This window comes from Olea europaea, chromosome 1 (genome assembly GCF_002742605.1).
Source record: "Olea europaea var. sylvestris chromosome 1, O_europaea_v1, whole genome shotgun sequence".
In the NCBI taxonomy this organism is placed as follows: Eukaryota; Viridiplantae; Streptophyta; class Magnoliopsida; order Lamiales; family Oleaceae; genus Olea; species Olea europaea.
Window position 1 is genome coordinate 9,306,745 of NC_036237.1, and position 12,632 is coordinate 9,319,376.

General features: G+C 41.4%; 1 protein-coding gene across 1 annotated transcript; it reads right to left on the reverse strand.

The window, feature by feature from the left end:
* Nucleotides 1–9,367: 9,367 nt before the first annotated feature.
* On the reverse strand, nt 9,368–11,089 carry LOC111393162. The gene has a single exon (XM_023018559.1). The coding sequence runs from the start codon at nt 10,915–10,917 to the stop codon at nt 9,553–9,555; it is 1,365 nt and encodes a 454-aa protein (XP_022874327.1). The 5' UTR covers nt 10,918–11,089; the 3' UTR covers nt 9,368–9,552.
* Nucleotides 11,090–12,632: the final 1,543 nt, after the last annotated feature.

Below are 12,632 nucleotides of genomic sequence, written 5' to 3' on the forward strand. Positions count from 1 at the left end.
CAACGATCTCGTGCTCAGGAGGGTCTTTCCATCTTCAAAAGAACCCGGTTCCGGCTCCCTGGGACCGAACTGGGAAGGTCCATACAAGATCAGAGAAGAAATCCGACCTGGAACCTACTGGATTGAAGACATGGACGGCAAGGCACAACCCCGTCCATGGAACATTGAACACCTCAGAATCTTTTATCAGTGAATTGTATCATGCTGGATGACTTTCCCAGCCTTTGTAATATTGCTATGGCTCAATAAAATGCATTGATTAAATCGTCATACTACGTTGTAATATTTTCCAGCCTTACCGAGGCTCTAGTACATGCCTCCCTCTTTGGCCTTGCTGAACGCCAAGGGGAGAATTCCCAACATGGCTGCACCATCCACCATGTCTGGGATGCGTCGTAACCTCGAAGGAGAGGCTCGGGACACACTACTGGGCCACCTCGCTTGAACTCCGAGGCTCTAGCACATGCCTCCCTCTTTGGCCTTGCTGAACGCCAAGGGGAGAAGCCCCAACATGGCTGCACCATCCACCATGTCTGGGATGCGTCGTAACTCCGGGGGAGAGGCTTGGGACCCACTACTGGGCCAGCTCGCTTGAACTCCGAGGCTCCAGCACATGCCTCCCTTTTGCTTGCTGAACGCCAAGGGGAGAAGCCCCAACATGGCTGCACCATCCACCATGTCTGGGATGCATCGTAACCTTGGGAGAGAGGCTCGGGACCCACTACTGGGCCACCTCGCTTGAACTCCGAGGCTCCAGCACATGCCTCCCTCTTTGGCCTTGCTGAACGTCAAGAGGAGAAGCCCCAACATGGCTGTACCATCCACCATGTCTGGGATGCGTCGTAACCTCGGAGGAGAGGCTCGGGACCCACTACTGGGCCACCTCGCTTGAACTCCGAGGCTCTAGCACATGCCTCCCTCTTTGGCCTTGCTGAACGCCAAGGGGAGAAGCCCCAACATGGCTGCACCATCCACCATGTCTGGGATGCGTCGTAACCTCGGGGGAGAGGCTCGGGACCCACTACTGGGCCACCTCGCTTGAACTCCGAGGCTCCAGCACATGCCTCCCTTTTGCTTGCTGAACGCCAAGGGGAGAAGCCACAACCTTAAGTTATGTTCATTTGCTTAAGTCCGAGGATCACGCAGTCATAAGTCCGAGGCTCACATAGTTCATCTCCTTAAGTTATGTTCATTTGCTTAAGTCCGAGGCTCACACAGTAGTTCATCTCCTTAAGTTATGCTCATTTGCTTAAGTCCGAGGCTCACGTAGTTCATTTGCTTAAGTCCGAGGCTCACACAGTTGTGTTCATTTGCTTAAGTCCGAGGCTCACACAGTAGTTCATCTCCTTAAGTTATGTTCATTTACTTAAGTCCGAGGCTCACATAGTTCATCTCCTCAAGTTATGTTCATTTGCTTGAGTCCGAGGCTCATACAGTTGGTTGGTTAATGTTAAGATACCAAGTTAAAGTTATTGAGTTTGTGCTTTAATCAACTCCTAGTCCGCTTGTTTAACGAGGCACAAAAACTTGGATAAAGAACAACAATTAGTGAAGAAAAGCATTGTATTAATATTCAAAAGGAATTACTAAGGAGGGCCGCTGGCCATTACACAAAGTACTGAAAAGAAAACCTAATCTAAGCCTGGCTGGATGGAGGAGGCGCCTCCACTCTTGGGGGTTCAGCAACTTGGGCATCAGTAGTTGCTTCCTCTGCCTCAGCACTTGGGGCTTCAGCATCAGCTGCCTCGTCACCGTGCACCTCCTCAGCTGGGGTCTGAGGAATCTCATCCACAAATTCGGACCTGAGTTGTGCCAGGTCCGAGTTGGGATAAAGCTCCTCCGCCCTCTCCAGCACTTCGGCATAGGCGAAGTTCCTCCAGTACGCGCTGAAGCTTTTGTACTCCTCTGTGGTGTGGAAGTTGGCGATGTATGCCTTCACCGCCTCTTCCGCTGCAGTTCGGGCCTCTTCTCTGGCAGCCGAGGCGTCGTTCATGTACCACTTAGCCTGCCCTTCGAAAAACTGATTGGCATCACGAGCGCCGGTCAAGGCGAGATTCACCTGCTCCAGAGCCTCAGCAGTCACTTTCTGGTGTTCATTGGAGACCTCCACCTTCTTTGTCAAGGAGGCCACCTCACACTGTGACTCATATACTTCCCTCTTTAGGGCCTCAATTTGGGCCAAAACAGACTCGAGCTTCGCCGCTTCTTCTACCCTCTGTGCTTTGGCCTCTTCGGCCTCGGCCTTAGCAACTTTGACCTCCTCTGCAAGGGAGGCAGCCTTCCCCTTTGAGGCGTGAGTCCTTGTCTGAAATTCACTTAATGCCTCCCTGCATTCGAGCGCGAGGCCAAAGGTCCGGGCGCTTTGGCTCACCAGTGCCCTTGTGAGGTCGGTGGCATCACAGGACGAGGCATGAAGCTGCCACCTCTCCGTCCAGAACTTATAAAAGCTCTCGGTGGCACCTCTGATTTCCTCAGGGAGGGCCTCCACCAAGGCTGGGGCCAGCTCATCCTCCCTCCCAGCTAGGAAGTTGGGAGACTTCCCCTTCTCCCGAACCGGCCTCCCCTTCGCCGCCTCCTCTTCGGCGGCTTCCGCAGCTCTCCTTGCAGCCTCTTCTCTGGCCTCTTCAGCCTCCACCTCTCTTCCATCTCCATTTTGATGGCCTTAGAGGCTGCAGCAAGGAGCTTGGGCTCACCGGTCTGTTCTGCCCTATAGGACACTGAAGTCCCGAACTTGCCAGCTGAGCTGGAGATGTGCACCAGCTTCCTCTTCTTAGTCTCCTCAGAGACTTTCTCCTTGCCCCGAGGCTCCTTAGGCTTCTCTGGCCTCTGAGTAGATGCCTCCTCCAAGGTCCTAGGAGTGCAGTCCTTCGACAGGCGCTCAACTCTGCCTCGAACTTCCTTTGCTCCACTGGACCCGGGCTTCAGGGGCCTCGCCTTTGCAGTAGAAGTGGCCTTCAAGATAGAGGCCATGTCTGGAGCTGGGTACTTCCTCTTCTTGAATTTATCTGCACCACAGATTAGCATCAGCACAAAAAAACATTCAAGTTAAACATCAAGTGTTGGAGCCCCATACCTCTGGATGCCATCAGCCCAAAGTCCAAGAAGTATCTGCTTCTATCAATCAGGTGATCAAAGTGCCAAAGCTTCAGAGGCCTCTTGTAAATATCCTCTATCACCTCGAATTCCTCCCTGCTAAGCTCGAACCTCGTACTACTATCTGCAAAGACGAACCTTCAACAGTTAGACGAGTAAATACTCTGATTTCAAAACACAAACAGAGGTCGGGAGACTCACGAGCTTCGCAGTACTGGGTCGGCACTGTGCATGACAGGGCTTTGTCACCCTCCACTGCCTGCCATTTACCTCGCACCCAGAACCAGGACTCCTTCCACCCCTTGATAGAGGAAGGAAGTCCCACCACAAAGGGTGCGTGAGCCCCCCAAGGCGTGAGGTAGTACCACCCCCTTAACTCCTTCCCAATTACCCGGGGCTGGAACAGGGTCATGAAGACATGAAGGGGCATGTCCTCCCCAAGTGAAACTTCCTTCCACAGGAAGTACGAGCCAACCAGTTGGCTCCACCCATTCGGCAGAACCTGGGTCGGCGACAGCATAAATTTCCTAAGCACCGCCCTGAAGAAGGGGTGCAAAGGAAGACGCATACCTGCTTTGAACAGGTATTCACTCACGGCCACGCAGCCAGGCCTCGGATAGCAGGCCCGCTCGTTCGGTTCGGGGACTAACATCTCTATGTTATGAGGCACACTGTACCTCTCCCTAAACTCCCCCAACCTCTTCACCATCATGTTTGAGGGCACTCTAGAAGCCCCCCACTCCTGGGTATAATCCACGTCCTCCTCGGCCATGGCATACCTATCCACCTCGGACGTCCCCCCATGACCTACCCCATGGTCTAAAGACGCTACTGTGACAAGTTCCCTACCCGAAGTGGACTCCATTGTTTGAGGACAAAGAATAACGACAGTTTTTTAAGCAAACAATACCTAAAAGAGTTCAACACAAACGGAGACCGGTCGGAATCTAATCGCAGACAACCTCGACGCCGAAAAATGGGAAATTTGAGAGAATTTGAGAATGCAAAGTGTTCAAAATTTCTGGAAAGTGGGATTTTCACGCCTTTTATAAAGGTCCAAGATGAACCCCACCCGTCAGATCAAATCTCAGTCAATCCGAGCCCTCCGTTTCAGATCCAATCCGAGGCGTTGAATTCAAACAGTTTTTGAAATCCTACGCCTCCTATCTATGCGTACCTCACACGCACCTCTTCAGCGCGTCTGCTTCTAGAAACGCCAGCTGCTCTCATAATTGCATTTTTAATTCGTCGGCGCCAGCACCTTGGAAGTCGTAACGGTTCAGCTACCTTTCCTCGAAAACAAGCACAAAATAGCAAATCATTGGCACAGAGACCAAAGCATAATAATTACCATTGAACACCTCGGCTTCTTTAGACACATTCAGCATTCAAGCCTCGCAGGTTCGGTTTCTCAACCACCTCGGCTTCTTCAGACGCATTCAGCATTCAAGCCTCGCAGGTTCGGTTTCCCAACCACCTCGGCTTCTTCAGACGCATTCAGCCTTCAAACCTCGCAGGTTCGGTTTTTCCAACCACCTCGGCTTCCTCATATGCCATTCGGCATTCAAGCCTCGCAGGTTCGGTTTTCCAACCACCTCGGCTTCTTCAGACGCATTCAGCCTTCAAACCTCGCAGGTTCGGTTTTTCCAACCACCTCGGCTTCCTCATATGCCATTCGGCATTCAAACCGGTTCAAAAAATTCAAAAATTCTTTCAACTTTTACTCCGTTAAAGTCCACGCATTACATTAATGATCATACTTGGACTTGGGGGACTATTGTTGCGTGTTGTCACACCTGTCCTATCCACCTAGGCCAGTGGGCCACTCATCTGACCTACGTGGCATTCCTGCCGGAGTGGCCCACATTGTCGAGGTGAGTTACATCCGAACTACTTCTAACCGAGGCTCCGTGGCCCGAGGCGTGGAAGCTCTTGGTTGTAGCTGAGGTCCTCGAATGAACGAAGCCCCGGAGTTGATGCGCGAGCCTCAACCACAAGGAAACATCCTCCATGGTCACTTCTCCCAAGAGATCGCCTGCACAGATCTTATTCGAATGATTGATGGAATGTCTGTCATAAGCATAAAGGTCAAGTCTTGTCACTAGCGTGGAGGCCCTGCACAAGCAATAAATGCGCCGTAAGCTAGCAAGTCAAATCCCATGCCTAAGAACAGACGTTTAAACTAAGGAGATGAGACCACGTGCCACTTCATCCGAGGGCCCACATTCCATATGTATCACTATAAATACCCCCATTGTATAACGTCAAAGGACTAATGCAAGAATCAATACTAAAGACTACATTTTACTCAACTCTCTCCCATTTTACTTGCAATACACAAATCGAGCTTATACATTTTTGCATATATATCTACGAGCACCGGTTGTTAATTATTGTACAATCGGATTACGAACAACCCGTCGGATCCCGAACGTCACCGTCTCGCGTCGTTGGGTTACTCCCACGCCCCTTTGAACCGCTCGTTTAGACCGTCCACGTGTCTTAGCGTGTTGGACATTCGCCCACCTAAGCGCGGGTGGGACCGGTATCTGTTGGCGCACTTTTTGGGGTCAACAGGGTCCATCTGTGAAAGAAGAAGTCAAATATGACGATTGAAATAGTGAAATAACGATCAAAAAATCACTCTCAAACAAACTGTAAAAATGTGTAATAATATTGTTAATTATAGTGTTGAAGCACCCACATACCGCTTCTACCAACCAGCTAAAAGCACATCATTGCTTATTTCAATGTACTAATATTCTTTACGAAGAGTTCTCTGATAAGCAATTCCATTTTTATCTAGGTTTTTTCACCTTGTCAGTGTCACACTAACAAACCACCTTTAATGGCTTATGTCCGAGTATTTCTCTTGCTATGGAACCTTCATCTCCTCCCATAATAAAGATTGTTTTTGGACGAATGCACAGTAACGAATAGGTTTACAAGTAATACAAATTTTCTTATGAATATAGGATCGGCCAATTATAAATCTTTAGTAACTACCGTATCTATTCATAGAGTTCACTTTAGAGACTTATTTCAATTCACATACCTCCTAATTAATGCTATTAACTACTCATGGGATCCATCAAAAACTCATTCAAATTTACCACCAAAATGGTTATGAAACCCATTTAATGCCCATAAATTCCGACAAAGCCTTTTAAACACCTCACAAATTAGATGTTATCGCATAAACCCTTTGCCATGCTCATACGGTCATACAATTCCAGCAATTAAAATAAAGGGTTTTGCTAGAATAATAGGGGGCTATCGAACCCCACCTGTAGGAGGGGCGGTTCTCGGGCGACCCCGCCTCCTATGGGTGGGGTTGGTCAGCCCCCCTGTTTTTTCTAGCAAAACCCTAAAATAAATAGTTGCCAACTTTATTTTCTTGGCTTTCATCGAGACAACCCTCTCCTTGTTCCCTCTTCTTAAAATTGTGTAAAATGGAGAATTTGTGAGGTTATTGGAGCTTTTACTCGGAGAGAATCACTATACTGCAGCTTGAAATTGATTCGACTCGCCGATTATAATTTGGTTTGTGTGTTAAAATTATTTGGTTTGATAGAAAATTTATTAAACGTTTTAAATGGTCTAAGTTGAAAATATCTCAAGAGTAAACTAAACCGTTTGATCTGTTTTCGGTTTTTTCCTTAATTTTCTTTGTTAAATACATCCGACCAAGGATAGAACTAGAATTTTATTTTGGAGTGGGATTAAAAGTTTATGAATGAGGTAAAAAGATTGTATGTCAACTTTATGTAGTAACAGAACAAACAACAGTTAAGGTAACGAGAAATTTTGTAATCACCCACCCTTGTCCAATTCCAATCTTTGTCCAAGAATAAAATTTTTAAATAATATAAAATAACTTATTTCCGTTTTCTATTTTGTTATTGAATCTTGTTTGCCTTTTATAATGCTCAATTGCTTACTGGTCACTATAGGCTAATTATTATTTATTGCATCACATTTTAATTGAAGTGACGAGTCCTCAATATGCTCATTATAATACTCATGCTCTTTTTTCTTTTTTTTTGAAATCTTATCTTCAATATTAAATCAATTAACACATCTTATCCTTGAAAATGATTTTTTTTTCGAAAGTTTTATTTACGTGCTTTGAAATGAGAAAAAAGTTATCTATCACACCGTTACTTTTATTATTTTTTTTTAAATATAATTTAGATAAATAATTTATGCCCTCCCAACAAATTTTTTGAACGAAAATTGCTATTGAAAATGAGACGTGTTAATTAATGAAATGTCGAAAATAAAAAGCATCTAAAAAATGTTAGTACACTAGATCTATAATGGTAAAGATTGAATATCTTAATTACAATTAAAATGCAAAATAGCTATGGTATGACCATAATCGAAACCGTTCCTCCTACTCATAAATTTGACACACTTATAAATTAAGAGCCTGTTTGAGGGGCATTCTTCCTCCAAAAAAGGAAAAAATCCTACTGTTAAAGTACGGACACTTGTTGTCCATTGTGAGAGAAAGTCAACAAAAGCTGCCACCTGCTGCCCTCCAATGGTACAATTATTCATTAAAATGGGGCAAAAAAATGTAGCACAAACAAGCTCTAAATAAGTGTGTCAAATTTATGGATAGGAAGAAATGCCCGGAATATAGTTATTCATTACTATGTCATATTGATAGTAGCAAGCAGTACAGAATTCCGTTTTGCTTAAAGAGTTTGGTAGTGGTTCCAATTGGTTCTACAATCTATGTTCAGACTTTGACATGTTCAAGTTCTCATAAGATATTAAGCCATGTTTGAATCCCATTATTTAAAAAATTCATTTTTGCTCAAACTCATTTTCAACCACACATTTCGATTTCGCATATAAAACCGAAACCTTTTCCATTTTAACCAATCTAACGGGACACAAACAGGGCTTAACTATAATGAGTGAGTAAATTCCGAGCCCTAGCACTAGAGTATATCAGTCAAAAAGAAGATAAAATTCAGTCAGGCCTAAGGGTTCATCAGCACAGCAGTATTAACAATTTTAATGATAATTTCTCTCCAAGAACAAGGCGGCTAAATCAACTTCGTCGAGATTCAAGAACTAGAAAACCAATGAGGAAACTTTAATCAGTTGAAACAAGTATAACTCAAAGCTCAGTTTAAAATAAAATCTATAGAACTTCCAACAGTTTGGAAGGGTGGCATTACAAAAGAAAACAGAAAACCTTAAAGGTTGCTTCCTCACCATAAAGTACACGGTAGGAATAAACTATACAAGGAAGATCAATCGATATGCTTATAACCGAGTTCTAAGTAGTGATACTTACTTGAAATCATAAAATCGAGGTTGAATTACTTGCCTTTGGTTTGATTGCTTTCTATACCATCTTGTACTGCTTTTTGGTCAGAAATTTGATCACAAAGGAAAGAATTTGATAGCCACAATCCAAAAACCAAATTTGAGATGTTATTATTCCAAAATCAAGCCACAACACTCATGTTTTTTTCTCATTTTGTAAATCCGAATTTCACCATTTATGTGTTCAGTTTTTGATGGAAAGGAAGTTATTTTGGAAGAAGTTGATGAAGGAGGTTAAGTTTCAAATTTAATTTCCAACTCCTCCTTCCAAAATTCATCTCCATGCAAACCGGCTAGGGTCAACCCACGTGGGCGGCCCGTTGTCTTCCAACGTAACATATCTACTACCGAAAGGGAACATCTGGTATGTAGAATTAGACAACAATGTACATTACAATACAGTGGACACAATTTTTTCTTTTTCAATACAGTGCATTTCAATAACCTAGTTCATTCAATGAATTTGAATTTAGTCCGCACATCTTCATTGAACCTCTCCAGTAATCAGTTACAATTATTTCTGTAGCAAATAAATTCAACTTGATATTTGCATTGACTTGAAGTATTGTTGGAATATGGGTCTTCGAGATCCTTTAGATACTCAACTGTAACTATTACATATACCATTTGCAATGACTTGGATACTTAGTACATTATTATCTCATCTAATGCTGGAGCAAATCGAGATCAAGAACAGCACTAGGTTGGTGACTTGGTTCATAAAGATATATGAGACTCATTAGTCTGAACAAAAAGCAATCTATCAATGACCAATCCATTGATGAAATGTTTGACACCAATGTTGTTTCAAGTCTGACAATGCCACACAGTCAATACATAAGTAAAAACAGAAAGAATAAAGGTTTTGATCTAAGATGGTATTTGGGGGGAAAGTATCCAAAAATTTATCATGTAAAAATACCCATAGTACCCAAGGAGTAAATAATCAAGTATCAAAGGCTCTAGAAGCATATTCGTTGACCCAAATTGAACCCCTCAATGCAAAATGAGGAGGATATTGTTACAAAATACAATCACTTCTCAGAAAACCTATTACAATCCTAAATAATGGCACTGTAAAGTGAGAAAAAAGTCAGAACGATATCGTCATGATCATGAAACATACAGAATCCCACGTCGATAAAGAGCAAGGATTACAGTTGTAAATACAGCCCAAACAAAGATAATCCACCACGCCATAAAGACTATGATTTCTTTAACCAAAACAAAGCAAGGCAATGAATTACATACCCATGGGAGATCTGTCAGCAAGTTATCGTTAATTTGAGATAAGCCAAGGAGAAGAAGTAACATGCCAGCAGGTAGAAACAACTGCAGAACTACTAGACTAATGTAATGGTTGTGTAGAAAAACCTTTGCCTGGCTATAGTCTAAGTCGGGAACCCTGCTTGCGTGCAACCTCTGGTACCAACATAAAACAGCTTCATTCAAGAATATTTGCGCGTTGGAACGGATAGTCAGGATTTGCAAAATACCCGTAATCAACAAGCACCAAAGCCTAAATTTCTCGAAAATCATTCTTGACATGCCAACATTCCCAGCCAATTCTGTGGCTGTCCCACTCTTGCTAGCTAAATTTGACCCTTTTTTTCCATCAATTGTCTTGTTAACAAAGAATTCTGCAAACGGACTAATCCAAAGCAATGAAGTGAACACAACTGATAAGTAATTAGCATAAAGAAGCATTCTTGCAATCCATCCACACGAAATTATAGACAAATTACATCGAATTTGATCAGTTCCAAGCCAAAATGCACGAGCATTCCTCAATGTTGGTATATAAAGAAAACCCACAAGGCAGCCCATGAAAACAGCGACAGTAAACTTCCCAAACCCATCCAATGATTGAAACCCAAAATCAAGAAGCCACTTAGGAACAAAATCATAAACAACAATTAACCCCAAAAGAAAACCCAAAAGCCCCAGTATGAAACTCAATTGCTTGTCCAATCTCTTCGATGCAGACCTTTCAAAACTTATTCTAACAATTAAAAACAGATCCCTACAAACTCCCACAATACCCAATAAAATAGGGATTATAGTCCCATTTCTCACAATGCCAGAATCCGAATCCACCCACAAGAATTTATGAAGCGCCAATGATAATATGGCTATAATTGTAAAATTAAACGCACTATAATACTCTCTGAAATAAATTCTTGATTGTAATTGACTTTCATTGAGTTTCAACCTAAAGATCTGAGCTTTATTCTCATCAAACTCAAATCTATCTTTGGATTTCTTTCTGGGTTGTTCAGAATCAAGTGCACCTGGCCTTCTAATGGCTGCTCTGATGCCTTTTGAGGATGTATTGTTGTTGGGATTTACATCATCTGGGTGTATGTAAGTGTGGAGGCCATAGAGAAATAGGGCAGGGATCTTGAGAAAAGAAAGGATGAGAGTAAGGGAGATTGCAAATACTGTGTGGAGGATTAGATTATTTGCTGAAGAAAGCATTTTACAGAAATTACTTCAATTATTTTCCTAGATTTGATGAGAGAATTTAGTGTTTAACGAGGAGAAACTGGAGACGAATTTGAAGCAATAACGAGAGAGAATTTGAATCCTATGCTTGGCTAGTTGTGTCTGCGTTTGGAACAAATCCTCCAATGTAGTTTGTAAAACTATGTTGTTCTTTAATTTTAAATAACTACTCCTTTTTATTCAATTTTTGGCAGAATAGTATCAACTATGTGATCTCGTTCAATTCATTATTGTTAAACATAAAAACTGATAATTTTCGTAAGTTTAAAAAAAAAAAAAAAAGGAAAAAAAAATTGTTTGGAGTACAAGAACACACCACACGATGATTCAATTTATTTATTATTTCATAGTGACATAAAACTGTAATTTTTTGTGCTATTTCTTTGTAACTTATCGAACAAAAATTTCTTTCAATTTATGCAATATATATCTCAATCGTTTAATCTGCATTCCTTCCTGTTGTAAATGCACATACGAATAAAGAAACACAATAAAAATCGAAAATAATTCCAATGCCTTAAAAATCAACAACAGAAGAACAACTGTTTCTACCTTGTGTCCTTTTATACGTACTGGAGAAGCTCAACCATCTAGAAGTTCAAAGGACAAGGTAACAGAATAAAAATCTAAAGTATTCTACAAATAAAGTAAAAGGAAAGGATTAAACCATTTGTACATTATTTGATCGATATGATTGTTGACACTTCATCTATTTTCAAATTGCAATTGGCAGGAAAGTGTGTTGCATTAAGAATTGTTCACTCATGAAATGACATGTGACACAATGTCAAAAAAGATGTCAACTGAAGTGTGCATATAGCATGTTCCAAAAGGAAATACGGTAAGCTAGAATTAAAACTGAAGACGGTGATTTGTTGTCTCGCGGAGTTGTGAACAATGTTCTCACGGAACTTTTTGCAAATTTAGCACATTACTAGTGAATACTTGACTTGTGGTTGTATCATCCTCCCTTAGACGAGGAGATTCGTCTTTGAATCTTGAACGAAGTGTTTTCAATTGTTGTCTCGTAACGGCAATAGGGATGTTTAGTGGCCCAAGCTGTGCATGATTAAAATTGTCAGCATAAACGTCATCAATTAAAGTAATCTCCACCTGTGATTAAAAAAAAAAAAAAGGATCTTGCTTATTTTGAGATCTGGATGTTTAATTCATTTTATAATATTTTAAATAAATGGACATGGATTGGGAAATATACGGAAATAACCTTTTCAAAAGGGTTACTTTTCCAAAATGACCCTTAGGCAATTTACATACCAAAAATACCCTTCATTTGGATATTGCATAACAAGGCATCATAATATAGAAATTTTCTATTTTAATCCTCAAAATTAAATGTTGGTTGAAATTTGATAATTTTTATTTGATTGATTTGATTAATATTTTTATTTGATTTAATTGATTTTTTTTCGCTCTAAGTAGCCCCTTAATTGGTATCAGAGCCATAGAGATCATGAAAATTAAAATAAGAAAAATAAATAATTATTGGTGTTTAGAAGAAGAAAAAGGTAGTTATATATTTTTTAAACATATTCATAATAAATTAAAAATAATGACTTTGACAATAATTAAAGAACTTCCTAAAGAAATAAAGGAACAAATATTAGAAACATTAATAATAGAAAAAATAAAAGATATTTATACATATGAAAAAATTATTAATATATATG

Bases quoted from the DNA above. Each gene is read 5' to 3' on its own strand.
- LOC111393162 (XM_023018559.1), bottom strand. From the start codon at position 10,917: ATGCTTTCTTCAGCAAATAATCTAATCCTCCACACAGTATTTGCAATC.